The sequence below is a fragment of the Macrobrachium nipponense genome, chromosome 24, assembly GCF_015104395.2.
Source record: "Macrobrachium nipponense isolate FS-2020 chromosome 24, ASM1510439v2, whole genome shotgun sequence".
NCBI lineage: Eukaryota > Metazoa > Arthropoda > Malacostraca > Decapoda > Palaemonidae > Macrobrachium > Macrobrachium nipponense.
Window position 1 is genome coordinate 2,909,989 of NC_061091.1, and position 27,002 is coordinate 2,936,990.

The 27,002-nt window shown below is 47.1% G+C and overlaps 1 protein-coding gene across 4 annotated transcripts in view; it reads left to right on the forward strand.

The window, feature by feature from the left end:
- Positions 1-22,625: 22,625 nt before the first annotated feature.
- LOC135204860 (gastrula zinc finger protein XlCGF8.2DB-like) overlaps positions 22,626-27,002 on the forward strand; it is a 129,920-nt gene continuing 125,543 nt past the window's right edge. For 3 of the 4 annotated variants that reach the window (XM_064235092.1, XM_064235086.1, XM_064235109.1), the window contains exon 1: positions 22,626-22,672. Coding sequence is in view for 1 of the 4 variants with exons in the window: in XM_064235100.1 (XP_064091170.1) it covers positions 22,934-23,027 (94 nt within the window). In the remaining 3 variants the exon portion in view is untranslated. Of the gene's footprint in view, positions 22,673-22,899; positions 23,028-27,002 lie in introns of those variants that run through there. The other variant, XM_064235100.1, reaches the window with a different exon arrangement.

Genomic DNA, 27,002 nt, shown 5'->3' on the forward strand with positions numbered 1-27,002 from the left:
GAACCTTACGGAGCTTGAATGGAAGGAATTATCATCATATGTTAGGAAGCTTGAGAGAGATAGAGTGAGGAAGGCTTCAGCTAGGTCATCTAGTAGATCTTGCTCCTTAGAACAAGAAATTAACTCTCCATCTAACAATTTTCCCTTAGCCTCAGCTGCTTCTCCCTGTTCTGAATCCAAAGATTCTTCATCAGAGAGAGAAAATGTTAAAGCTTCAATTAAGAAACTTCAAGCTCAACTACGAGCTCTAAACCAAGGTAAGAGTGGTGATAGTGACTTGTGCAGTGTCCCCAGTGCAGTAGGTGGGGACGCGTCTGACCGGTTCCTCATTGCTCCTAGGCCTAGACCTCTTCCAAAACTCCCAGGACCAGGGGAGGAGGAATGCGAAAGCCGCAGGGAGGATGCAGAACACATCCCCAACGGTCAGGCGTCCCTTCGGCAGATCCTGTTGTTAAGTCCCAGGCTGCCTCGGATTGCCGCAGAAAAGGCGTCCTAAAGGAGTGTTTTTCGGCCTCAGACTCTTCCTCTCCTAAACGAGGATGGAGTTCGGCCTCCCGTTCGCGCCCTTTGAAGAGAGCCTGGAAGGCTCCTAAAGGAGACGCTGCTGACTCCAGCCCAGAGCGTTTTCCCGAGGATTGGCCTTCGGGACCTAAGAGGACTAGACAAGAGGAGCCTGCTCTTCAAGATCCTACCAAGCAGTTTTTGGTTAATCTGCAAGAGCAGTTAGCGTCGCTCGTAGGCTCTTTTGCTAAGGACTCTACAAGGAGGAAGGATGTCTCACTCCCTGTTAAGAGTTCCGCTAAGCGTCCTTCTTCGTATAGGAGAGAACTCTCACGATCTCCAGGGCGTTTATCGCCTTCGTCAAGGGACTCGTCGGATAGGAGTTGTTCTCCTGAGAGAAAAGCCCTTTCGCCCTATAGGCTGGCTTCCCCGAAGCGTCCTCTTAGACACAGCGCATCGAGCAGAAGCCTCGATCGGTTTAGCTACAAGGAACCAGAAAACCGATTTAAGTATCAGGATCCCTTGGGTCTTCAGGACCAGGAGCCAGACAGGCGCAAAGAGGCAGCAAGACGCAAGAAAGGACGTCAAGAGCCTCTTAGAACGCTGGATTCAGGACGTCAGGATTCTGCTAGAAGGCAGGAATCAGGACGCTATGAGCCAGGACGCCATGAGTCAGGGCGCCAGGAGTCAGGGCTCCAGGAGTCAGGGCGCCAGGAGTCAGGGCGCCAGGAGTCAGGGCGTCAGGAGTCAGGGCGCCAGGAGTTAGGACGCCAGAAAACAGGACGCCAGGAGTACGTTAGGCGTCAAGTGTTAGGGCGCCAAGAGCCTGTTAAGCGTCAGGAATCAGGACGCGGGGATCTTTTCAAGCGCCCTGAATCAGGACGCCAGGAGCCTAGCAAGCGCCACGAACCCGGAGAACCTAGACAAGAATCTAGTAGGCACAAGAGTGTTGCCGACAGACAGGAGCCTCACTCTTCGTATAGGAGTGCTAATGTTCCGCGCTCCCCTTCTCGGGAAAGGAGTTCTTCTCCCGGGAAGAGCCAGATCACTCCAAAACGATCTCCTTCTGTAGATCAGTTGGATCAGGTATCGGAAGACGAAGAGCCTGTAGATGTAGCAGTTTCGGACTACAAGAGACTGTCTCTTTTGCTGCTAAAGGAGTTCGGAGACTCCCTTCATCCTGCGGACCCTCCTTCACCAGGATCGTTAATGTCCAGCACTAAAGCTCTCAAATCGTCTTCCTTCGTTAAGATGCGCCCCGCTCTTTGTATGAAAAAGGCTTTGAAAACTTTTTCAGAGTGGTTGACTTCCAGAAGGGAAGCGGCAAGACAGTTTTTTCCTGCCCTCCTTCCAAGTTAAACAGGCAAACCAGGAAGGTGGTACGAGACCAAAGAACCGATGGGGTTAGGTCTGCCTTCTTCCGCGGATGCGGATTTTGCGTCCTTAGTGGACTCTTCTAGGAGGAAGTCGTTGCTGTCTGCTAAGGCGACTTGGGGCATGTGTGAGCTGGACCACCTTCTAAAGGGACCTCTTTAAAACCCTAGAAGTCTTCAATTTTATGGACTGGGCGTTAGGAGCATTAGCGAAGAGAGCTCAGGACACGGACTTTGTTTCCATGGAGGAACTTTCGAGCGTCCTGGCTTGCCTGGACAGAGCAGTCATGGACGTTCGGTGAAGTTGCCTCTCTTTTGGAACGGGAGTTGAAGAAGAGATCTGTCTTTAGCTCGTTCTTAGCAAGAGCAGTATCACCCTTGCAAAGGACATCTCTTCTTTTGCTCCTTTATCCCCGCACCTTTTTCCACAAGAGACGGTTAGAGAGGTTTCGAAATCTCTTACGGAGAAGGCAACTCAAGATCTCCTCACGCACTCAGCCAAGAAGTTTAGGCCAGCAGTGCCAATAGAGAAGAAAGAGAGACCCTCTTTTGTTCAGCCCTTTCGAGGAGCCTCCTCTTCTAGAGCCCCTCTTAGAGGTAGAAGACCGGAGAGAAAGAGTAGACCATCTAGAAGGTCCTTCGGGAAGTCTAGATGAACAGCAAGTCCTCCAGACGAAAGTAGGCGCCAGGCTACTCCACTTTGCCAAAGTCTGGGCGCAGAAGGGAGCGGACTCCTGGTCCCTCTCTACCTGAAAAGGATACTTAATCCCCTTCAGGGAAAATCCTCCCTGACGACAACTCCAAGGGAGGTTAACCGCCAGATACTCGGATCCGGTCCAGAAAGCTTGCTATGTTGCAAGCAGTGGAACAGATGATTTACAAGGAAGCGGTAGAACTGGTTCAAGATCTCCAGTCCCCAGGATTCTACAATCGGCTATTTCTGGTACCGAAAGCATCGGGGGGATGGAGACCAGTTCTAGACGTCAGTGCCCTGAATTTCTTTGTCTTGAAGAAGAAAATTTTCAATGGAGACGTCTTCCTCTGTTCTATCTGCTCTTCGTCCAGGGGACTGGATGGATGTGTCCCTGGACCTTCAGGATGCGTATTTCCATGTGCCAATTCATCCGGCAGCAAGGAAATATCTGAGGTTCATGTTCCAAGGAAAGTGTTTCCAGTTCCGAGCGATGTGCTTCGGACTTTCGACTGCCCCTCAAGTCTTTACGGACATCATGAAGAATGTAGCTTATTGGCTACATCTGGAAGGGATCAGGATCTCGTTATATCTGGACGATTGGCTAATAAGAGCCCAATCGGAGAAAAAATGTCTGGAGGACCTTTTAGTGACTCTAAAGTTGACAAAGTCCTTAGGACTTTTAGTAAATCACGAGAAATCCATGCTGACTCCCCAGCAAAGTATTGTCTATCTGGGGATTCAGATGGATTCTCGGGGATTTTCTAGCGTATCCTTCTCAGGAAAGGAGAGAACGCTGCCTAGAAAGGTGTCAGTCTTCTTAAGGAAAGAACATTGTTCCGCGAGGGATGGATGAGCTTGCTGGGGACCCTCTCCTCGATGGAACAGTTCGTTTCCTTAGGAAGACTTCACCTACGACCCCTTCAATTTTATCTGAAGGAGAAGTGGGATTGGAAGTCCAACAATCTGGGGAGAGACTTTTCCAATCTCGAAAACGGATCAAGGAGAATATCCGTTGGTGGTTAGATCCACAGAAACTAAGCAAAGGGAATCTCCCTTCGCTTACAGAACCCGCGCCTAGCGTTGTTTGCAGACGCCTCAGATTCAGGGTGGGGAGCGACCCTAGGTTCGCAAGAAGTGTCAGGCATTTGGGAAGGAGAACAAGTGTCCTGGGCCACATCAACAAGAAAGAGCTAACTGCCATTCATCTAGCTTTGGTTCATTTCGAGGAACAGGTCTCAGGTCTGGGGATTCAGATTCACTCGGACAACACAACAGCCCTCGCTTATATAAAGAAGCAAGGGGGGACGCATTCCTTTTCCCTGTACGAATCAGCAAAGGATCTGCTGATTTGGGCACAGGAAAGGAAGATCTCTCTCCTCACAAGGTTTGTACAGGAGAGAAAAAATGTACGGGCAGATCTGTTAAGCAGAAAAGATCAAGTCCTACCCACGGAATGACTCTCAATCCTCAGATTTGCCAACAACTGTGGAACATCTGTGGGGAAGGCCCAATATAGACCTGTTCGCGACCAACAAGAACCACAGATTGGAAACCTATTGCTCCCCGATCTCGGATCCTCAAGCAGTAGCAGTAGACAGCTTTCTGCTAGATTGGACGGGCTTGGACGCGTACGCCTTCCCTCCAATTTCAAGATAGTAGGAGAAGTGTTGAGGAAGTTCGCTTGCTCGGAAGGAACAAGAATGACCCTCATCGCTCCCTTTTGGCCGGCTCTCGATTGGTTCACAGAGGTTCTGGAGTGGTTAGATGATTTTCCAAGATCGCTTCCACTAAGGAACGACTTCTCAAACAACCCCACTTCGACAGGTTTCACAAAAAACCTCCCCGCTCTAAGTCTGACCGCCTTCAGACTGTCGAAGGACTTGTCAGAGCAAGGGGCTTTTCACGAGAAGTGGCGAAGGCTATTGCAAGAGGCAGAAGAGTCTCCACTTCTAAAGTATATCAGTCCGAAGTGGGAGTTGTTTTAGAAGATGGTGTAGGAAAAGAAAATATCCTCCTCCAGTACTCTGTAACTGAAATCGCAAATTTTCTCTTCTTATATTTGAGAAAAGGACTGTAACCTTGCAGTTTCAACAGTGAAGGGTTACAGAAGTATGCTGGCCTCCGTTTTTCGACATAGAGAATAGATCTGACAAACAATAAAGATCTTCATGACCTGATAAGGTGTCTTTTGAGACCACGAAAGAACAACATGTAATCAAGAAGCCTAGCTGGAACTTGGATGTGGTCCTCAAGTTCCTAATGTCGGAAAAATTCGTACCGTCTCACGCAGCTTCGTTTAGGGACTTAACAAGAAAGTCTTTATTCCTTTTTGCGTTAGCAACAGCCAAGAGAGTGAGCGAGTTGCAAGCTTTGGAAGGTAAAGTGGGGTTTAAGAAAGATTCAGCGATTTGCTCCTTTCAACCATTTTTTCTAGCGAAAAATGAAAATCCCTCAAAGCCTTGGCCAGAAGCTTTGAGAGGAATAAAAAGGAATCTTCTTTAACAGGGAGAGAAACTAGAAAGGACTTTGTGTCCAGTCAGGGCATCAAGTTCTACCTGGAAAAGAAGAAGTTGCTGAAAGGTACAGAAGAAAGTCTTTGGTGCTCTGTAAGAGATCCGAAAAGAGCGATTTCTAAGAACGCCCTTACATTCTTCATAAAAGATGTAATAAGGGAAGCTCACCTTAAATGCGAAGAAGAGCATTTCAGGTTCTCAGAGTGAGAGCTCATGAAGTGAGAGCCATAGCTACGTCGATGGCATTTCACAAAACATGGTCGCTTCAGGCTCTTATAGAGTCGACATTTTGGAGATGTAATTCGGTGTTCGCCTCGAATTACCTAAGAGATGTTAAAATTTCGTACGAAAAGTGCTTTGCTCTGGGAGCGTATGTTTCGGCGAATTCAGTGCTGGGAGAAGGGGCTGAGGCTAATCCTTCCTATGTAGTTTAAGGCTTAAATTTATGCTTATTGGTGGTTGTTTTTATTGGTTAATTGTCAGAGGGAATAGGGACCCTCTTGCAATTCATAGATTGTAACAAGACTAACATGGTCAGGTGATCGGGATTGGCTTCAGTGCTCTTTGTGATTTGTTTAATAACCTTAACTCTGTCATGTAAGAGGCGAGTCTCCATTGATATGACAAAAGGTCAAGGCTCTACCATGTAAGTGGGTCAGCCCCCATTGGTACGATCCAGTATAGGCTCTGTCGCGTAAGCGGGCTAGCCCCCATTGACACGATCCAAAGAGTTATTCAACCATAGGTTCATTCCTCGTTGAAACTCTTGAGGCAAGCAGACTCATCGACAGTAGTCATGAAGTCTTCAGCCCAATAAGGTAGGAACTATGGATTATGTTATCCAAGAACATAGGTTGTTTTTTCCCTGTTTTTTAATGTATTTAGTTTAAGTATTATTTTGTTTTTAGCTGTCTCTTGCCCGCCACCAAGGGTGCCAATCAGCTAAGTATATATCTGCTGGGTAAGTTACTTGTACAAAAATGATATTGTTAAGATACAATAAAGTTTTGTACATACTTACCTGGCAGATATATACGATTAATGGCCCACCCAGCCTCCCCTCAGGAGACAGGTGTAAGAGAAATTATGGCTTAGAAAACGGGAATAGTTCCAGACCCCGCCACCCACGCGGCGGGGAAGGTGGATCACCTGACCTACCTGTCGCGTGTGCCGCGAGTTTTGAAATTCTGTCGGGACGACCGAGTCTATAGCTAAGTATATATCTGCCAGGTAAGTATGTACAAAACTTTATTGTATCTTAACAATATCATTTTAAAGCCTACGGCCACCACACACCTTCTTTCGAAACTCTAGACCAGTTGAAGGCATCGTAATGCCACAATGGCGCAATAAGTAAAATTATATTTATGCAGTATAGTACTATAGAATTTACTGTACAGTACATTATAGCATTGTAAATACTGTAAAGTGAAAAAAGCCTAGCTTTAATCCTTTGGGTGTCTAGAGTATGTAAAGATATAATAAAGTTTATACATATGCTGTAGTGTTCAAGTTACGATCATTAGTCTTACGATAGTCCGATTTTATAAGAGATCAAATCACAATGGCCTAACTTTGTCCATCTTCTAGTTACATAAGTTCAATAACAGCAAAAGAGAATGATGAAAGAATGGTTTTAATGTTATACTCGTTGCGTGAACGTGTACAGCCATGAACAACCGAACGAGAAACTTTTTTTTCTATGTACGACCGAACTGGATAACATCCATTTGGCTTGCATTTCAATCATCGTACTACAGTACACTATTACCATAGTTGTTATAAATGGCATTATGTATAGAATAGAACAGAGATATCTTAATGTAATATCTTATTTGCTATAGATCAAAGATCAGTATAGATCAAAGATCAATATAGATCAAAGATCAATCGGGAAATATACGGTTAAATTTAAAATTAAACTTAGTTATAACTGAAGCTGAGAAAACTGTTCAAGCTGCTAATGACTATTATCGTACATTGGCAACAAAGATAAAACTGCAGTAAACATATGCCATCAAACACAACCGTAGATGAAATTGGGATAATATAATTTTAATCAAAACTACTGTGCTTGAAAGAACACATTTTACTGTTGGTTTCACGCCAATATAAGATAAATAACGTAAAGTTCGTATCACAATGATATAAAGGATAATTGCGAACGGAATTACGTAATTTTTACGCAATAAACATGCCGCCAACGTAATCTGTTAACGGAAAAAAAATTAGTTCACATTCACAACAAGACATATTCAATAAATATTTCCACCTAAAACACGTTGTATAAGGAAAAATAACCTTGTCTCATATAAGTCAAGTATCTAGATATTCGTTTATGCTAACTAGAAGTAAGAGAATTCGCTCAGAATTGTGTCATGGTGAAACAAACTCAGTCTCGTATTCATCAGCTGATTTCAAACCACAACATTGGCCGCTACGCGGAATACTGGCTTAAATTTGCCATACTATTTTATAATACAATAATAAGAGCGGCAGCATACAAGAACGAACATGAAAAAATATCGTAGTCGATAACTTGAAGGGCAGTTTCAAAAGCTACCTTTTTATCATATTTCTGCACAGAAATAAAAATACCCTATTCGTAATACATTTTCATACACATTTTAAACATAAAAGCATTAACATTTATAAAACTGACATATCGATAGCTAATTTGCACTTTTTTTATATCTATATTTTTGGAAGAGCGGCAGGCGGCGGGTCACAAGAAAGAACATGAAAAAATATTGTACGTATTTGATAACGTGAAGGGCAGTTTCAAAAGCTGCCTTTGTATCACATTTCTGTGCAGAAATAAAAATACCTTTCACGTAATACATTTTCATACACATTTTAAACAAAAGCATGAACATTTATAAATCGACAAATCCATAGCTAAATTTGCACTTATGTAACTCGATATTTTAGGCATAGAACAGCGTCAGAGGAATATATTTCACCCTAATACCTACGTAATAACTCTCCATAAAATTTGTTAATATAATTTGCATAACCTTTATGGTCTGAACGGCATTTCTACAAACACATGAACTCGTTAGACGACGGCGTTAGCGGCTCCGTTAACTGAAAATTGTGCCATAAAAATCACTTTAAAATGCCTTATTTTTTTTATTAATATTTTTGACGACAGCCGTAAAACCGATTCGCCTTTCAGCGATTGCGGCGTTAACCGCGGGCCGCCTGTAGTAGGTCAGAGAACAAAAAGCGGCTACCCCAACCGCCAGTTGAACGCCAGCTTCCTATTTGGTATCTTGTCGGCAATAGGTGAATCTTAGTGGGTCTTGGCCGGGTCGATGATCTTGAAGTAGTAGGCCAAAGAACAACCAGCGGCCCCCCAACCACCAGTTGAATGCCAGCTTCCTATTCAGTGTCTTATCGGCCCTAGGTGAATCTTGGTGGGTATTGGCCGGGTTGGTGATCTTAAATTAGCAGGCCAGAAAACAACCAGCGGCCCCCCAACTGCCAGTTGAACGCCAGCTTCCTATTCGGTGTGTTGTCGGCCCTAGGTGAATCTTGGTGGGTCTTGGCCGGGTCGGTGATCTTGAAGTAATAGGCCAGAGAACAACCAGTGGCTCCCCCCAGCCACCAGTTGAACGCCAGCTTCCGATTCGGTGTCTTGTCCAGCCTAGGTGAATCTTGGTGGGTCTTGGCCGGCTCGGTGATCTTGAGTTAGTAGGCTAGAGAACAACGCAGGCGGCAACCGCCAGTTTGAACGCCAGCTCCTATTCAGTGTCTTTTCGCACTAGATGAATCTTGGTAGTTCTTGGCCGGCTCAGTGATCTTGAAGTAGTAGGCCAGAGAACAACCAGCGTCCCCCAACCGCCAGTTAAACGCCAGCTTCCTATTCGGTGTCTTGTCCGCCATAGGTGAATCTTGGTGGGTCTTGGCCGGGTCGGTGATCTTGAAGTAGTAGGCCAGAGAACAACCAGCGGCCCCCTAACCGCCAGTTGAACGCCAGCTTCCTATTCGGTGTCTTGTCCGCCCTAGGTGAATCTTGGTGGGTCTTGGCCGGGTCGGTGATCTTGAAGTAGTAGGCCAGAGAACAACCAGCGGCCCCCCCAACCGCCTGTTGAATACCAGCTTCCTATTCGGTGTCTTGTCCGCCCATGGTGAATCTTGGTGGGTCTTGGCTGGCTCTGTGATCTTGAAGTAGTCCCCCGGTTAGAGAACAACCAGAGCCCCCAACCGCCAGTTGAATGCCAGCTTCCTATTCGTTGTCTTGTCCGCCCTAGGTGAATCCTGGTGGGTCTTGGCCGGGTCAGTGATCTTCAAGTAGTAGGCCAGGAGACAACCGCAGTTGAACGCCAGCTTCCTATTTAGTGTGTTATCAGCCCTAGGTGAATCTTGGTGGGTCTTGGCCGGGTCGGTGATCTTGAAGTAGTAGGCCAGAGAACAACAAGTGGCCCCCAACCGCCAGTTGAACGCCAGCTTCCTATTCGGTGTCTTGTCGGCCCTAGGTGAATCTTGGTGGGTCTTGGCCGGGTCGGTGATCTTCAAGTAGTAGGCCAGATAACAACCAGCGGCACCCCAACCGCCAGTTGAACGCCAGCTTCCTATTCAGTGTCTTGTCCGCCCTAGGTGAATCTTGGTGGGTCTTGGCCGGGTCGGTGATCTTGAAGTAGTAGGCCAGAGAACAACCAGCGGCCCCCCAACCACCAGTTGAACGCCAGCTTCCTATTCGGTGTCTTGTCCACCCTAGGTGAATCTTGGTGGGTCTTGGCCGGCTCGGTGATCTTGAGTTAGTAGGCTAGAGAACAACCAGCGGCCTCCCAAACGCCTGTTGAATACCAGCTTCCGATTCGGTGTCTTGTCCTCCATATGTGAATCTTGGTGGGTCTTGGCTGGCTCTGTGATCTTGAATTAGTAGGTTAGAAAACAACAAGAGGTCCCCCAACCGCCAGTTGAATGCCAGCTTCCTATTCGGTGTGTCGGCCCTAGGTGAATCCTGGTGGGTCTTGGCCGGGTCAGTGATCTTCAAGTAGTAGGCCAGAGAACAACCAGCGGCCCCCCCAACCGCCAGTTCAACGCAGCTTCCTATTGAGAGTCTTGTCCGCCACAGGTGAATCTTGGTGGGTCTTGGCCGGGTCGGTGATCTTTAAGTAGTAGGCCAGAGAACAACCAGCTGCCCCCCCAACCGCCTGTTGAATACCAGCTTCCTATTCGGTGTCTTGTCCACCCTAGGTGAATCTTGGTGGGTCTTGGCTGGCTTTGTGATCTTGAAGTAGTAGGTTAGAGAACAACCAGAGGCCCCCCAACCGTCAGTTGAATGCCAGCTTCATATTTGGTGTGTTGTCAGGCCTAGGTGAATCTGGTGGGTCTTGGCCGGGTCAGTGATCTTCAAGTAGTAGGCCAGAGAACAACCAGCGGCCCCCTTACCGCCAGTTGAACGCCAGCTTCCTATTCGGTGTCTTGTCTGCCATAGGTGAATCTTGGTGGGACTTGGCCAGGTCGGTGATCTTGAAGTAGTAGGCCAGAGAACAACAAGCTGCCCCCCAACTGCCAGTTCAACGCCAGCTTCATATTTGGTGTGTTGTCAGCCCTAGGTGAATCCTGGTGGGTCTTCGACGGGTTGATGATCTTGATGTAGTTGGCCAGAGAACAACCAGCGGCCCCCCAACCGCCAGTTAAACACCAGCTTTCTATTTAGTGTATTGTCCACACTAGGTGAATCTTGGTGGGTCTTGGCCAGCTTATTGATCTTGAAGTAGTAGGCCAGAGAACAACAAGCTGCCCCCCAACTGCCAGTTCAACGCCAGCTTCCTATTCGGTGTCTTTTCCATCATAGGTGAATCTTGCTGGGTCTTGGACGGGTCAGTAATCTTGAAGTAGTGGCCAGAGAACAACCAGCATGCCCCCCCAACCGCCATTTGATGCCAGCTTTCCTATTCGGTGTCTTGTCTGCCCAAGGTGAATCTTGGTGGGCCTGGCCGGGTTTGATGATCTTTAAGTAGTAGGCCAGAGAAACAACCAATGCGCCCCCAAAAACCGCCAGTTGAAACGCCGGCTTCCTATTCGGTGTCTTGTCGGCCCTAGGTGAATATTGGTGGGTCTTGGCCGGCTCGGTGATCTTAAAGTAGTAGGCAGAGAACAACCAATGGCCCCCCAACAACCTGCCAGTTGAATGCCAGCTTCCTATTCGGTGTCTTGTCCAGCATAGGTGAATCTTGGTAGGTCTTGGCCGGGTCGGTAATCTTTGAAGTAGTAGGCAGAAACAACCAATCGCCCCCCAACCGCCAGTTGAATGCCAGCTTCCTATTCAGTGTCTTGTCCAGCATAGGTGAATCCTGGTGGGTCTTGGACGGGTCAGTGATCTTGAAGTAGTAGGCCAGAGAACAACCAGCCGGCCCCCAACCGCCAGTTGAACGCCAGCCTTCTTATTCGGTGTCTTGTCCATCCTTGGTGAATCTTGGTGGGTCTTATACGGGTAGGTGATCTTAAAGTAGTAGGCTAGAGAACAACCAGCGGGCCCCCACCCCGCCCAGTTGAATGCCAGCTTCCTATTCGGTGTCTTGTCCGCCATAGGTGAATCTTGGTGGGTCTTGGCCGGGTCGGTGATCTTAAAGTAGTATGCCAGAGAACAACCAGCATCCCCCCAACTGCTAGTTAAACGCTAGCTTCCTATTCGGTGTGTTGTCCGCCATAGGTGAATCTTGGTGAGTCTTGGCCAGGTCGGTGATCTTAAAGTAGTAGCCAGAAAACAACTAGTGGCCCCCTAACCAGCAAGTTTCAACGCCAGCTTCCTATTCGGTGCTTGTCCACCCTAGGTGAATCTTGGTGGGTCTTGGCCGGGTCGGTGATCTTGATGTAGTAGGCCATAGAACAACCAGCGGCCCCCCAACTGCCAGTTGAACGCCACCTTCCTATTCGGTGTCTCTTCCGCCATAGGTGAATCTTGGTGGGTCCTGGCCGGGTCAGTGATTTTGAAGTAGTAGGCCAGAGAACAACCAGCAGCCCCCCAACCGCCAGTTGAACGCCAGCTTCCTATTCGGTCTCTCGTCCGCCATAGGTGAATCTTGGTGGGTCTTGGCCGAGTCGGTGATCTTGAAGTAGTAGGCCAAAGTAGAACCATTGGCCCCCCAACCGCCTGTTGAATACCAGCTTCCTATTCGGTGTCTTGTCCGCCCTAAGTGAATCTTGGTGGGTTTTGGCAGGCTCTATGATCTTGAAGTAGTTGGTTAGAGAACAACCAGAGGCCCCCCAACCGCCAGTTGAATGCCAAATTCCTATTGAGTGTCCATGGGTAAATCTTCGTGGGTCTTGGCCGAGTCGGTGATCTTGAAGAAGTAGGCCAAAGAACAACCATCGGCCCCCAATCCGCCAGTTGAACGCCAGCTTCCTATTTGATGTGTTGTCCGCCCTAGGTGAATCTTGGTGGGTCTTGGCCGGGTCGGTGATCTTGAAGTAGTAGGCCAGAGAACAACCAGCAGCCCCCCAACTGCCAGTTGAACGCCAGCTTCCTATTTGTTGTGTTGTCCGCCCTAGGTGAATCTTGGTGGGTCTTGGCCGGGTCGGTGATCTTGAAGTAGTAGGCCAGAGAACAACCAGCGGCCCCCCAACCGCCAGTTGAACGCCAGCTTCCTATTCGGTGTCTTGTCCGCCCTAGGTGAATCTTGGTGGGTCTTGGCCGGGTCGGTGATCTTGAAGTAGTAGGCCAGAGAACAACCAGCGGCCCCCCAACCGCCAGTTCTACGCCAGCTTCCTATTTGATGTGTTGTCCGCCCTAGGTGAATCTTGGTGGGTCATGGCCGGGCGGGTCGGTGATCTTGAAGTAGTAGGCCAGAGAAACAACCAGCGGCCCCCCCCCACACCACCAGTTGAATGCCAAGCTTTCCTATTCGGTGGTCATTGTCCGCCATAAGGTTGAATATTGATGGGTCTTGGCTATGTCGGTGATCTTGTAGTAGTAGGCCAGAGAACAACCAGCGGCCCCCAACTGCCAGTTGAACGCCAGCTTCCTATTCGGTGTCTTGTCCGCCATAGGTGAATCCTGGTGGGTCTTGGACGGGTCGGTGATCTTGAAGTAGTAGGCCAGAGAACAACCAATGGCCCCCCAACCACCAGTTGAATACCAGCTTCCTATCGGTGTCTTGTCCGCCCTAGGTGAATCTTGGTGTGTCTTGAACGGGTGTCGGTGATCTTGAATTAAGTAGGCCAGAGAACAACCAGAGGCCCCCCAACCGCCAGTTGAATGCCAGCTTCTTATTCGGCATCTGGTCCGCCCAAGGTGAATTTTGGTGGGCCTTGGCTGGGTCGGTGATCTTGAAGTAGTAGGCCAGAGAACAACCAGAGGCCCCCCAACCGCCTGTTGAATACCAGCTTTCTATTCGGTGTCTTCTCGCCCTAGGTGAATGTGGTGTGTCTAGGCCGGGTCGGTGATCTTGAAGTGGTAGGCCAGAGAACAACCAGCAGCCCCCCAACCGCCAGTTGAATACCAGCTTCCTATTCGGTGTCTTGTCTGCCCTAGTTGAACTCTTGGTGGGTCTTGGCTGGCTTTGTGATCTTGAAGAAGTAGGTTAGAGAACAACCAGAGGCCCCCCAACCGCCAGTTGAATGCCAGCTTCCTATTCGGTGTCTTGTCCTCCCTAGGTGAATCCTGGTGGGTCTTGGCCGGGTCGGTGATCTTGAAGTATTAGGCCAGAGAACAACCAGCTGCCCCCCACCCCCAACCGCCAGTTGAACCCCAGCTTCCTATTCGGCGTCTTGTCCGCCATAGGTGAATCTTTGGTGGGTCTTAGCTGGCCTCTGTGATCTTGAAGTAGTAGATTTGAAAACAACTAGAGGCCCCCCAACAGCCAGTTGAATGTCAGCTTCCTATTCGGTGTGTTTGTCGGCCTAGGTGAATCCTGGTGGGTCTTGGCCAGGTCGGTGATCTTGAAGTATTAGGCCAGAGAACAACCAGCTGCCCCCCAACCGCCAGTTGAACGCCAACTTCATATTCGGCGTCTTGTTCGCCATAGGTGAATCTTGATGGGTCTTGGCCGGGTCGGTGATCTTGAAGTGGTAGGCCAGGAAGAACAACCAGCGGGCCCCCAACCGCCTGGTTGAATACCAGCCTTCCTATTTGGTGGTCTTGTCCGCCCTAGGTGAATCTTGGTGGATCTTGGCTGGCTCTGTGATCCTTGAAGTAGTAGGGTTAGAGAACAACCAGAGGCCCCCCAACCACCAGTTGAATGCCAGCTTCCTATTCAGTGTCTTGTCGTCCCTAGGTGAATCCTGTTGGGTCTTGGCAGTGTCAGTGATCTTGAAGTTAGGCCAGAGAACAACCAGCTGCCCCCCAACCGCCAGTTGAACGCCAGCTTTCTATTTGGTGTATTGTCCACCCTAGGTGAATCTTGGTGGGTCTTGGCCGGCTTGGTGATCTTAAAGTAGTATGGCCAGAGAACAACGCTTCCCCCAACCGCCAGTTCAATGCCAGCTCCTATTTGGTGTCTTTTCCATCATAGGTGAATCTTGGTGGGTCTTGGACGGGTCAGTGATCTTGAAGTAGTAGGCCAGAGAACAACCAGCGGCCCCCCCAACTGACATTTGTATGCCAGCTTCCTATTCGGTGTCTTGTCTGCCCAAGGTGAATCTTGGTGGGCCTTGGCCGGGTCGATGATCTTTAAGTAGTAGGCCAGAGAACAACCAATGGCCCCCCAACCGCCAGTTTAACGCCGGCTTCCTATTCGGTGTCTTGTCGGCCCTAGGTGAATCTTGGTGGGTCTTGGCCGGCTCGGTGATCTTAAAGTAGTAGGCCAGAGAACAACCAATAGCCCCCCAACCGCCAGTTGAATGCCAGCTTCCTATTCGGTGTCTTGTCCAGCATAGGTGAATCTTGGTGGGTCTTGGCCGGGTCGGTGATCTTGAAGTAGTAGGCCAGAGAACAACCAATGGCCCCCCAACCACCAGTTGAATGCCAGCTTCCTATTCAGTGTCTTGTCCAGCATAGGTGAATCCTGGTGGGTCTTGGACGGGTCAGTGATCTTGAAGTAGTAGGCCAGAGAACAACCAGCCGGCCCCAAACCGCCAGTTGAACGCCAGCTTCCTATTCGGTGTCTTGTCCACCCTTGATGAATCTTGGTGGGTCTTGGCCGGGTCGGTGATCTTGAAGTAGTAGGCCAGAGAACAACCAGCGGGCCCCCACCGGCCAGTTGAACACCAGCTTCCTATTCGGTGTCTTGTTCGCCCTAGGTGAATCTTGGTGGGTCTTGGCCGGGTCGGTGATCTTAAAGTAGTATGCCAGAGAACAACCAGCAGCCCCCCAACCGCATCTTGAATGCCAGCTTCCTATTCGGTGTCTTGTCCGCCATAGGCGAATCTTGGTGGGTCTTGGCCGGGTCGGTGATCTTTTTAGTAGGCCAGATCAACAACCAATCCAGCCCCCACCCGCCCGCCAGTTTGAACTCCAGCTTCCTATTCGGTGAGTTGTCGGCCATAGGTGAATCCTGGTGGGTCTTGGACGGGTTGGTGATCTTGAAGTAGTAGGCCAGAGAACAACCAGCTGCCCCCCAACCGCCAGTTGAACGCCAGCTTTCTATTTGGTGTATTGTCCGCCATAGGTGAATCTTGGTGGGTCTTGGCTGGCTTGGTGATCTTGAAGTAGTAGGCCAGAAAACAACAAGCGGCCCCCACCCGCCAGTTCAATGCCAGCTTCCTATTTGGTGTCTTTTCTGCCATAGATGAATCTTGGTTGGTCTTGGCCGGGTCAGTGATCTTGAATTAGTAGGCCAGAGGACAACCAGCGGCCCCCCAGCTACCAGTTGAACACCAGCTTCCTATTCGGTGTCTTGTCCACCATAGGTGAATCTTGGTGGGTCTTGGACGGGTCGGTGATCTTGAAGTAGTAGGCCAGAGAACAACCAGCGGCCCCCCAACCGTCTGTTGAATACCAGCTTCCTATTCAGTGTCTTGTCCGCCCTAGGTGAATTTTGGTGGGTCTTGGCCGGCTCGGTGATCTTGAAGTAGTAGGTTAGAAAACAACCAGTGGCCCCCCAACCGTCAGTTGAACGCCAGCTTCCTATTCGGTGTCTTGTCGGCCCTAGGTGAATCCTTGTGGGTCTTGGCCAGGTCAGTGATCTTCAAGTAGTAGGCCAGAGAACAACCAGCGGCGCCCCAACCACCAGTTGAACGCCAGCTTCTTATTTGGCGTCTTGTCCGCCATAGTTGAATCTTGGTGGGTCTTGGCCGGGTCAGTGATCTTCAAGTAGTAGGCCAGAGAACAACCAGTGGCCCCCCAACCACCAGTTGAATGCCAGCTTCCTATTCGGTGTCTTGTCCGCCATAGGTGAATCTTGGTGGGTCTTGGCTGGCTCTGTGATCTTGAAGTAGTAGGTTAGAGAACAACCAGAGGCCCCCCAACCGCCAGTTGAATGCCAGCTTCCTATTTGGTGTGTTGTCGGCCCTAGGTGAATCTTGGTGGGTTTTGGCCGGGTCTGTGATCTTGAAGTAGTAGGCTAGAGAACAACCAGCGGCCTCCCAACGGCCAGCTGAATGCCAGCTTCCTATTCGGTGTCTTGTCCGCCATAGGTGAATCTTGGTGGGTCTTGGCCGGGTCGGTGATCTTCAAGTAGTAGGCCAGAGAACAACCAGCAGCCCCCCAACCGCCAGTTGAACACCAGCTTCCTATTCGGTGTCTTGTCCAGCCTAGGTGAATCTTGGTGGGTCTTGGCCGGCTTGGTGATTTTGAAGTTGTAGGCCAGAGAACAACCAGCGGCCCCCAACTGCCAGTTGAACGCCAGCTTCCTATTCGTTGTGTTGTCGGCCCCAGGTGAATCCTGGTGGGTCTTGGACGGGTCGGTGATCTTAAAGTAGTAGGCCAGAGAACACCAGCGGCCCCCCCCAACCAAACCGCCAGCTGAACGCCAGCTTCCTATTCGGTGTCTTGTCCACCCTAGGTGAATCTTGGTGGGTCTTGGCCGGCTCGGTGATCTTGAAGTAGTAGGCCAGAGAACAACCAGCGGCACCCCAACCGCCAGTTGAACGCCAGCTTCCTATTCAGTGTCTTGTCCGCCATAGGTGAATCTTGGTGGGTCTTGGCCGGGTCTGTGATCTTAAAGTAGTAGGCCAGAGAACAACCAGCAACCCCCCAACCGCCTGTTGAATGCCAGCTTCCTATTCTGTGTGTTGTCGGCCATTGGTGAATCCTGGTGGGTCTTGGCCGGCTCAGTGATCTTGAAGTAGTAGGCCAGAGAACAACCAGCGGCCCCCCAACCGCCAGTTGAACGCCAGCTTCCTATTCGGTGTGTTGTCGGCCATAGGTGAATCCTTGTGGGTCTTGGCCGGCTCGGTGATCTTGAAGTAGTAGGCCAGAGAACAACCAGCGGCCCCCCCAACTGCCAGTTGAACACCAGCTTCCTATTCTGTGTCTTGTACGCCACAGGTGAATCTTGGTGGGTCTTGGCCGGGTCGGTGATCTTAAAGTAGTAGGCCAGAGAACAACCAGCAGCCCCCCAATCGTCAGTTGAATGCCAGCTTCCTATTTGTTGTGTTGTATGGCCTAGTCCTCTTGTTGTGTCTTGGTCTTTTCTGTGTTCTAGTAGGCCAGAGAACAAACAGCTGCAGCCCTGGTGAACTTGGTGAGGTCTGTGTTCTTCTTGTAGGCCATAGAACTACCAGCTGCACCCCAGGTGAATCTTGGTCAGGTCTGTGTTCTTCATGTAGGCCAGTGAACAACCTGCTTCTCACTTGTTGTTTTGTGGTCTTAGGCATCTTGGTTGTGGACCGGAAGTCTTCAGGTTTCTCTTGTTACTTAGATATTAAGTCTATCCTTCCAGTCCTACATCTTATTCGGTCGGTTTAATACATCTGCAAAGATTAAAAAAAAATATGAATTTAATAGAGAGAGAGAAAGTTCAAGCACTCAAACATTTATTCCAATTCCCTCCTTACTATTCCCCTCCCTGTTCCCTCCTAACCCAACATATACACAAGCATTCACACTCACATTCACACATTAGTGAGCGTGCTCACATATAGAAACAGAATCACACGATCTCTCCCTCTCTCTCACACTTTCACTTCTTTTATGCTTATTTTTTCAAAATGCCCTCTGGTCTTCGGCGTCTATGAAGACTGGAGACGGATTGAGAAATTCTTCTCTTCTTCCAAAATGGAAGGAGACAGGTAAAATAACAATGCATTTTGATCCTTAGGGTCCACATCACTAGGAGGAAAAATCCTATCACAGAAAAGTACTGGATGTATCGTAGTGAGTCGGGAAGGAGAAATGGACAAATATGCGGATCGAGAGAAAGAGTTAAAATCTCAGGATTTGCACGGGATTCGGTTGGGTGCATTTCTTAATATTCAGTAGTTTCTCTGTCTACTGGCTTTCCTTTCAACTGTTATTTGTGGCTCTTTCAGCCTCAGGCTGGCTCTTCCGATATCTCAATTATGTGATCTAATATTTTCTGGGCCAAGTTTTTTCCTTGGAATCCTATCATACAAATTTCGGAACTCACGGAATTCCCCTCTCCAACTCTCTTATTTGTAAAGATATTTTTAATTTTAAGGTATTGTTGTAAAGGTGGAATTCTCAGCTTTAATTTGATATATCATTTGTTCGATTTTCATTATATGTAAATGGCGTTTGAAGCCCCAATATTTGTTAGAGCATGTTTAACCACATAAACAGCTGTTTGAAGAAAATCCAAACTCACGGTATCACTCTCAATAACTTCCTTGTTTCTAAATTTATTTTCAATATTAAGACATCGTCATAAAGGTACAATTCTCAGCTTTAATTTAATGTATAATTTACTGTATAATTTGTGCAAATGGCATTAGAAGCTTGTTAAGTTATGGTGTTAATGAAGTTTTTGTAGCCGAATTTAATTTAGAAGTCGACACAGGAGTTTTATTTCATTCTTCCATTGCACGCAGTTAGTTAGTTAGTTGTTTTATTGACAAAATATACAACTATTAGTACAAATTTGTCCAAAAAGAGATATGATACAAAATTCGCTTTTGTTCCTGCAAGTACATGGCCTGTGAGGACTGGAAATTAAGACAGGTAGGTGGGTACTGATGATTTATTTACAGACAAACTGGGTTGACATAGACAGGTGTGGACGGATAAGTAGTGCAGTCTCGCACCGCAGACAGAAATGACTCTGAGACAGTAAATTTGTGTTTTCTTACAGACACATTTAGATATATTAAGACGTACAAATAATGGAATTGCATGTGTTATACATCAGCGGAAAGGCCGCGGAACGCTCTATCAGATGGAAGTAAGAACAACGCGACTTGATGATTGGGTTCGATGAAAATAGGGAAAAAGCGATGTCCTTATAAATACTCCCCCCCCCAGACAATGGTTATGGAATAGTTATTGGATGACAATCTTGGAGGCAGGGGGCGACCCCGTGTCCTTGTGACACTTGTTGTGGGGCGTCATCGAGTGTAGAGTCCTTCGGTTTTGCTGATTGACAGGATGCCTCCCCTGGCAGTAGCCTGGGGAGGTTCTACTGTATGTCGGGGCGACAAAGACTGCGAGAGAGAGAGCTGCATTGTGTGTGGTGGTGGAGTGGGACGGGCCCTGGGGATCCCCAGGTGCGGCAGCGGCGTAGGTTGGGCTGAGGAAGTCCCCAGCGCGGCAGCGGCGTCCCGTGGGCAAAGCGGAACCACAGGTGAGCAGCGGCGTCAGCAGGTCGAGGAAACCCACAGGTAGCAGCGTTGGCAGGCAGGGGATGCCCACAAGCGTGGCAGCGGTGTCGGTGGGCCAAGGAGGACTACAGGCGGCGGCGTTGGAAAAGGTGAGCAGGTCCACAGGCGCGGCATTGACGTCAGGAAGGCCGAGTGAGCCCCAGGAGCAATGGCAGCATCGAGGGTTTGAAGAGGCCCACAGGCAGTGACGTCAGGGGGCCGAGCAGGCCCACATGTGCGGCAGCGACGTCGGGTGGGTAAAGCAGGTCCCTTGGTGTAGCAACGGCGTCGGCTGGCAGGGGACGCCCACAGGCAGCGACGTCGGGTGGGTAAAGCACGTCCCTGGGTGTAGCAGCGACGTCAGCAGGCAGGGGATTTCGTCTGGGGACTCGCAGGTGCGGTAATGGCGCAGGGGGAAGAACCAAGGAGGCCCGCAGGTTCGGTGGGTTGAGAAGATATCTGGCGTCCCCCGGGTAAGGAAAAGGAGGCCGCGACGTCGGACGGATGTTTCTGAACCGCCGCCTGAATTTTTGTGTTGGCTGACCAGCACCCAGCTACCTGTCCTCGAAATAAACGCCAAAACACGCTGGGAGGCAGTGCCGTGATTAGTCCGTTAATGGCGTTGGTGTCGTCCTCGCAGTGGAGTTTTCAGAGACCTAAACTTTTGCGCCGTATTGAGTCCGTTAAAGGTTCTCTGAAGGTGAGCAGCCATAATTAGTCCGTGAAAGGCTGGGCCTAAACCGTTGTGTCACCAACTCCAGGAGGTCACCAGTTGTGAGGACTGGACATTAAGACAAGGTAGCTGGGTACTGATGATTTATTTACAGACAAACTGGGTTGACATAGACAGGTGCAGATGGATAAGTAGTGCAGTCTCGCACCTCGAACAGAAATGACTCTGAGACAGTAAATTTGTGTTTTCTTACAGACATACATTTAGATATATTAAGGCATACAAATAATGGAATTGTATGTATTATACATCAGCGGAAAGGCCGCGGAACACTCTATCAGACGGAAGGAAGAACAACGCCACTTGATGATTGGGTTCGATGAAAATAGGGAAAAAGCGTTGTTCTTACAGGCCTACAAAGAAAAATACATCAAGTACAAATAACATAAGGAAATAAGATTATAAAAACGAAAAAGAAACTTACTTTAAAGAAAAACGTAGTCTCATAACTATCATTTTACTGAAAATCATTCATTCATAAACATCGAATCATATCAGTATCAAGTCCTACAGTGACACAATGCTTGAAGAAAGGAAAGTTTATTTGAAGAAAAAACATAAAACAGAAGACAAAGCTGAACATTAATTATAAATATGAAGAACTTCAGAAAACACATGTACCCAAATCAACAATATTATCATTTTCATTTAATAAAGTACTCATATTATATATATATATATATGTGTGTGTGTGTGTGTGTGTGTGTGGTGTGTGGGGAAGAGAGAGAGAGAGAGAGAGAGAGAGAGAGAGAGAGAGAGAGAGAGAGAGATAAGAGAGATAGAGAGAAGAGGGGAGAGAGAGAGAGAGAGAGAAGAGAGAGAGAGAGAAGGAGAGAAGAAGGAAGAAGAAGAAGACGAGAGGAGAGAGAGAGAGAGAGAGAGAGAGAGAAGAAGAGAGGAGAGATGAGAGAAGAGAAGATAGAGAAAGAAGAAAGAAGAAGAAGAAGAAGAAGAAGAAGAAGAAGAAGAAGATCGCCATGATATAGTATAAGAAGTTAATGCTTTTCCACAACATAATAAATTCGGAGGAGAAAGGATTAGTAAAAGAAATAGTTGAAGATCAGTTAAGAGCCCCATATGGGCAATGTTGGACAAAAAGTGTGGTGAACATATGCACCAAATATGATATAGAAATTAATGGACTAAGAGAATATCCTAAAGCAGCACTGAAAAAGGAAATAAAGAAAAAAATTAATCAAGATATCCAAGTGACTTTGAGAGAAAAGAGAAAAGAAATGAAGAAGCTGAGATTCATAGACAACTTCGAGGAAAACAAGTACATAAGGGAACTGGAAACAAAGGATGCCTGTATCATTATGAAAGCCAGACTGAATATGTTGAACTTAAAGGCTAACTTCCGGGGTAAATTTAATGACGAGGTCTGTGAAATATGTAGAGTGGAGGAGGACACTACTGAACCTTTATTCACGTGTAAATTATTACAAAAAGCAGATAAGGATATACATTTTAAGGGACAATGTTTATCCCCTAACAGAAAACTGGGAGAATATATAAGGATAGCCCTTAAAATTAAGAATGTTCTTAACCTGAAAAGCGATGGATGTCAAAGCTAAGTAACACGGCTCTGCCTCACTTATAAAGAAGAAGAAATGAAAGGGAGTTTGGGTAAAAGTAAATAAAGCGTTGCACCTCATAGTGTAGTGTGCCCGCAACTGTGTTTGTGGAGTGAGCGCCAAGGAACCAGGAACCAAACAGCAAGAAAGACCAGAATAATTATGAAAAGGAATGAAATATTCAGAATAATAAGACAATTGAAACTATAGCATTTTCTAACTTACAAAAGACACAAGTGCCACCAGGATTAGACCTGAACAAATAAATGGCTGAAATCTCACATTCAAGAAATATCGACAGATGATGTTCAAAGGAAAATATGAACGATCTAATTTTAAGAACCCGACACAACACAGTACGAAATTAAGCCCAGCCAAAGAGGGGCGGAACCTGGAAAGAGAAATTTCCAGCCATACTGGAAGATGAGGAGGAAATGCTGGACGAAATCTCACAGAAAAGATGTTGGTAGATGTCATATAGGACAGAGGAAATTGTCCATTAAATTATTATGATATAAGAGAGAAAATCGTCTGAGATATGGAACTAGAAAGAGAGCCGCTACAATTAGCAATGTCACAATTACTACTACTACAACAACGTAAACAAACCAGAAATTGTGATTCTTCGTTCACAAGTAAACTTTTTTTATTTTCACTTGATTTCATCGGTTAATTCTGTTTAATTTCCGTTAATTTCTTTAATAGGATGAAATACAGAATAATTTATATCCTTTTTCAACGTATATATTACTCTAGGATATTTATGAAAGCGAGAGAGGGGCTCCCTCCAAGGCGGGGGAGGGGGTCAGTCGCTAGCTACCTTATACCAAGACCACCCTGTGGTCTATACCCACAACTAAGTCAGTCCAGGATGAAGGGGGACTTCCCGGGGATGGATGGGGGGAGGGGTTGAAGAACCAGAGAAATTTCCAGAAATATTGAAAAAACCTATAAATTTGGCTCATTCGGGTGAGGTCAGGTTATGGGAAGGTTAGTAGCAACTTTGGTCTGACTGCGTTTTCATTTTTTTGCCGCTTTTAATCATGAGGATTTCCTGGTATTGTTTATTGATATAAATCTTTGACCGGAAGACAGAAAACAGCATGTTTTACGATGCGATGTGAGTGAGATTAGGGTGAACGACCAGTTGGCGATGCAGTATACTCCGTACAAACAATGTCAGAGAATAGTTATATAATTAAGGGTGACATACTAATACTACAATAGAATACTTACGATACATGTGTAGCTAGATACATAGGATTACTGCAGAAGCCGGCATGAGGGTTTAGTAGTAAATATTGTCTTAGTAGGATAATGTAGAATAGCGTTGCTAGTATGCATGTTTAATAGTCTGGAGTCTGAACAGTAATAGAAGTTAAGGATATCATAGTTAGTGGTCTCTATGGAAAGTGTCTTTTTTTAGTTTTCGCCTTGCCGGAAGTCTCTTCTTCTAAATCTGTCTCAGTCGAGGCATTAAATCTTCATTTGTTCCGATACGTAATACAAACCCTCGGTCCTTTAACAATAGGAAGGTAAACTAGCGGCAGCTGGGACGGTCGTAAGCTTCGAACAAGGGGAGAACGGTAGTTAACTGCTTGTCCGATCGTGCGCGCGCGCGCGCGCGCGCCCGAGAGGTGAAGAATCACTTTTGCTTTTCGGCCGCGGGTGTGAAGGACGTGTTCGTCATCGCTCTCTGCCCGTTTCATCGTCGTATGCTTTGTTTATATGTGTTTTCTACTAATGGTTTGTTTGTGATCTTGAAAATGAAACTGTAAGTACACTGTTTTCATTTTCATTACTTAATATGAATCAACATGGAGCTATCGCCGTAGAGGCGGCGATTTCCGCTCTTTTCATGAAATTGAATTTAATTATGTCTCGGTGCCGAGGGTGGGTGCACTCGCGCCGAGTCATGTATTTTGGGCGAAAGTGTGTAATTGAAAGATGTAAGTACTCTTTTTCATTATATTTGTTCCGATACGTAATACAAACCATCGGTCCTTTAAACAATAGGAAGTAGCTAGCGGCAGCTGGAGCGCAGCTGGAACGGTCGTAAGCTTCGAACAAGGGGGAGAACGGTAGTTAACTGCTTGTCCGACAGTCGCGCGCCGCTGCGACTGGGAGGTAAACAAATCCCTTTTGCTTGCTTTCCGCGTGGGTGTAAGGACGTGTTCGTCATCGCTCTCTGCCCGCTTCATCGTCGTATGCTTTGTTTATATTGTGTTTTCTACTAATGGTTTGTTTGACTTGAAAATGAAACTGTAAGTACACTGTTTTCATTTTCATACTTAATTATGAACCAACATGGAGTTATCGCCGTAGATGCGGCGATTTCCTCTCTTTTCATGAATTGAACCTTGAATTGATGTCTCGGTGCCGAGGGCGGGCGCGCTCGCGCCGAGTCATGTATTTTGGGCGAAAGTGTGTAATTGAAAAATGTAAGTACTCTTTTGTTCATGAAACTTACCTGTCAGATATATATATAGCTGTAATTCTCCGACGTCCGACAGTTTAATTTTCAAAAAACTCCCGGCACAGCAGTGGGCGGCCAGGTGGTTAGTACCATTCCCGCCGCTGGGGGAGGCTATCAGGAATCATTCCTCTATTTTCTATTCAGATTTTTTTCTCTGTCGCGGTAGTGAAAACACCTGTTTCCACTACCTCCGCCTAGGATTTTGAAACTTCATTAGCCGCTTAAGTATACTACTATTTTTTTTGAATGAATTATTGACTTGAATTTGTGGCTAGGCATACGCTATCATAAATTAATTAAAATTTTTTCATTGCATATGATGTCTGAATCTAGTTAGCCTAGTTTCAGACTTTGTTGTCTGCAACGGGTAAGGGGAGGCTACCGAAACCTTCGGTAGACACTCGCTTAGTATACATGATGTTTACATGTTTTTCTTTGTTGAAAGATCAATGTAATTAGTGTAATGTTGACTGAATTCCGAAAGAGACGTATGATTCGTATGTACGCAAATTAGAGCGTGATAGAATCAGGAGGTCTTCCTCCACAGTAACAGAAGTTAGGATAATGAACCTACTAACCTCCAGTAGACTTTATTTTGCCTAACCCTGTGGTATGGCTTACGGGCCTAGAGGAAGTTCTGTGAGACGTAATGCCCTTTCTATTATGGTGGATTACATCAAGTAAGCTTGAAAAAGTGCTCGCTCTCCAATCAGTGTTGTGAGTGTAGTGATGTTGATTTTGCCCCTAGTGTTGTGGAGGGGGCGTCAGATCGGTGCCTTATAATGCCTCTAGGTTCTAGACCTCTGTCGGACTCCCAGCCAGAACAGGGAGCGGGCATAGTACGCGAAAGCCGAAGGAGGGTTACGAGGAACCCCCCCACCGATCTGGCGTCCCTTCGGCAAGACCTGACGACACTTCTTCAGGCTGCCAAAGATCGTGCACGTGCACGAATCCTGAAGGATTGCTTCTCGTCCTCTGAGGCGTCCTCCCCGTACAGGGGGTTGGAGCTCTCGGAAGGACTCGCGCCCTTTAAATAGAAGCTTATTGAGGAGGACGCTTCACATCCTCTCTCTATTGTCGTGCGATTGTAATCGCCGCCTTAACAATTTGACGACTTTCCAACACATGGGAGAAAGAAGAAGGAAATAGGAAGAACGCTGTTAAGCGCCCAGATCGCCATTAATCTCACTTACTGTGAAAAGGAAGAAGGCGTACCCTAAGGCGTCCTTTTGAGTGCGTTTCTGGAAGTGTCGATGAGCGTGACAGAGACGCAAGATGTCGCACAAGCGGCCGCCGTCTTTGTCAGGAGTTGCGAACGTCCATAATACTCGTCGGACGACGATCACCGTACATCGGCTTATGACTAGCACGCTTCATGAGCGGCGCTCCCCTTGAAGCAGGACGCTTTTGAGGACGCTTTTCGGGACGCCTCCGTATTTGATAAGCAACAGTCATGTCGAAGTTTTTACCAAGACGTACGGGAGAAACCTTGGTTTTCTTAATAAGAATCTTATCGACGTTTGGGTATGATGGCGGATAGGAAATATCTACTTCCTTCCGTAAACCCTAGAGATGAACAGGAATTCTGTCTCTTCCGCGAACGATTTATGAGGAAATTCGAAGATTTAAAGAGTTCCTGGATTAAACTTCCTTACTTAAGGAAATATATTCTCTTTCTATCGTTCTATTAACGAAAAGAACGAAGATAGTAAAAGTTTTTTCCTTTCTCTATCTGCCTCGGCAGGGAAAGAAGGTAGTAGAGTATCTGCTGTATGATAATATCGATACGGTCAAATCATAGCACATACCGTAGTTACTTCTTTGCTGTGCAACTCTATTACCAGTATCCTTACAGGACTTTCCTCAGAAGGGACTACGCTTTTTTAAAGGGATTGTTTATGACAATACTAATTAGCTTCTAGATTTATCGAAGTCTTGTTTCGCTTAAATATACATTAATAAGAACTTCCTGAAGTTCGATAATAATTTTATAAGATTCCTTTATTGAATGGGAGTAGCTGGCAACCTCGAAGAGTAAGGCCAGACAGCTAACGGAGGGGGCTGCTATCGCTTAGACCAACGCAGTAACCATCTATTGCTCAGTCATGAGAGGTCTCACGGGTCCTGCGGGAGGAATGACTAACCGTATCTCTCCCCTACAATCGCGGTCTTAGCGCCTCGGATTGAGGGGATAGTTAAGCAAACATAAATAAAATATTGTCTGCCTTTTGCTAAGATACGTTCAATAAGAAAGATATTCCAGCCTTTCAATGCTGATTACCGTAGGTAACATTATTAAAGGAATCTAACGCAGCAGAAACATATATATTATATAATGTTCTCATGCTTACGAAAGCATGGTTATTAGAGTACATGCTTAGTGAGAAGATGAATGTAGTAGAGAATTCACTTTTAAGTCTACGGTATGGTTCAAGTCTTATGGCCTTTCATGCATCAGGGCGCTCGACAAGGATCTCTGAGATGCCCAT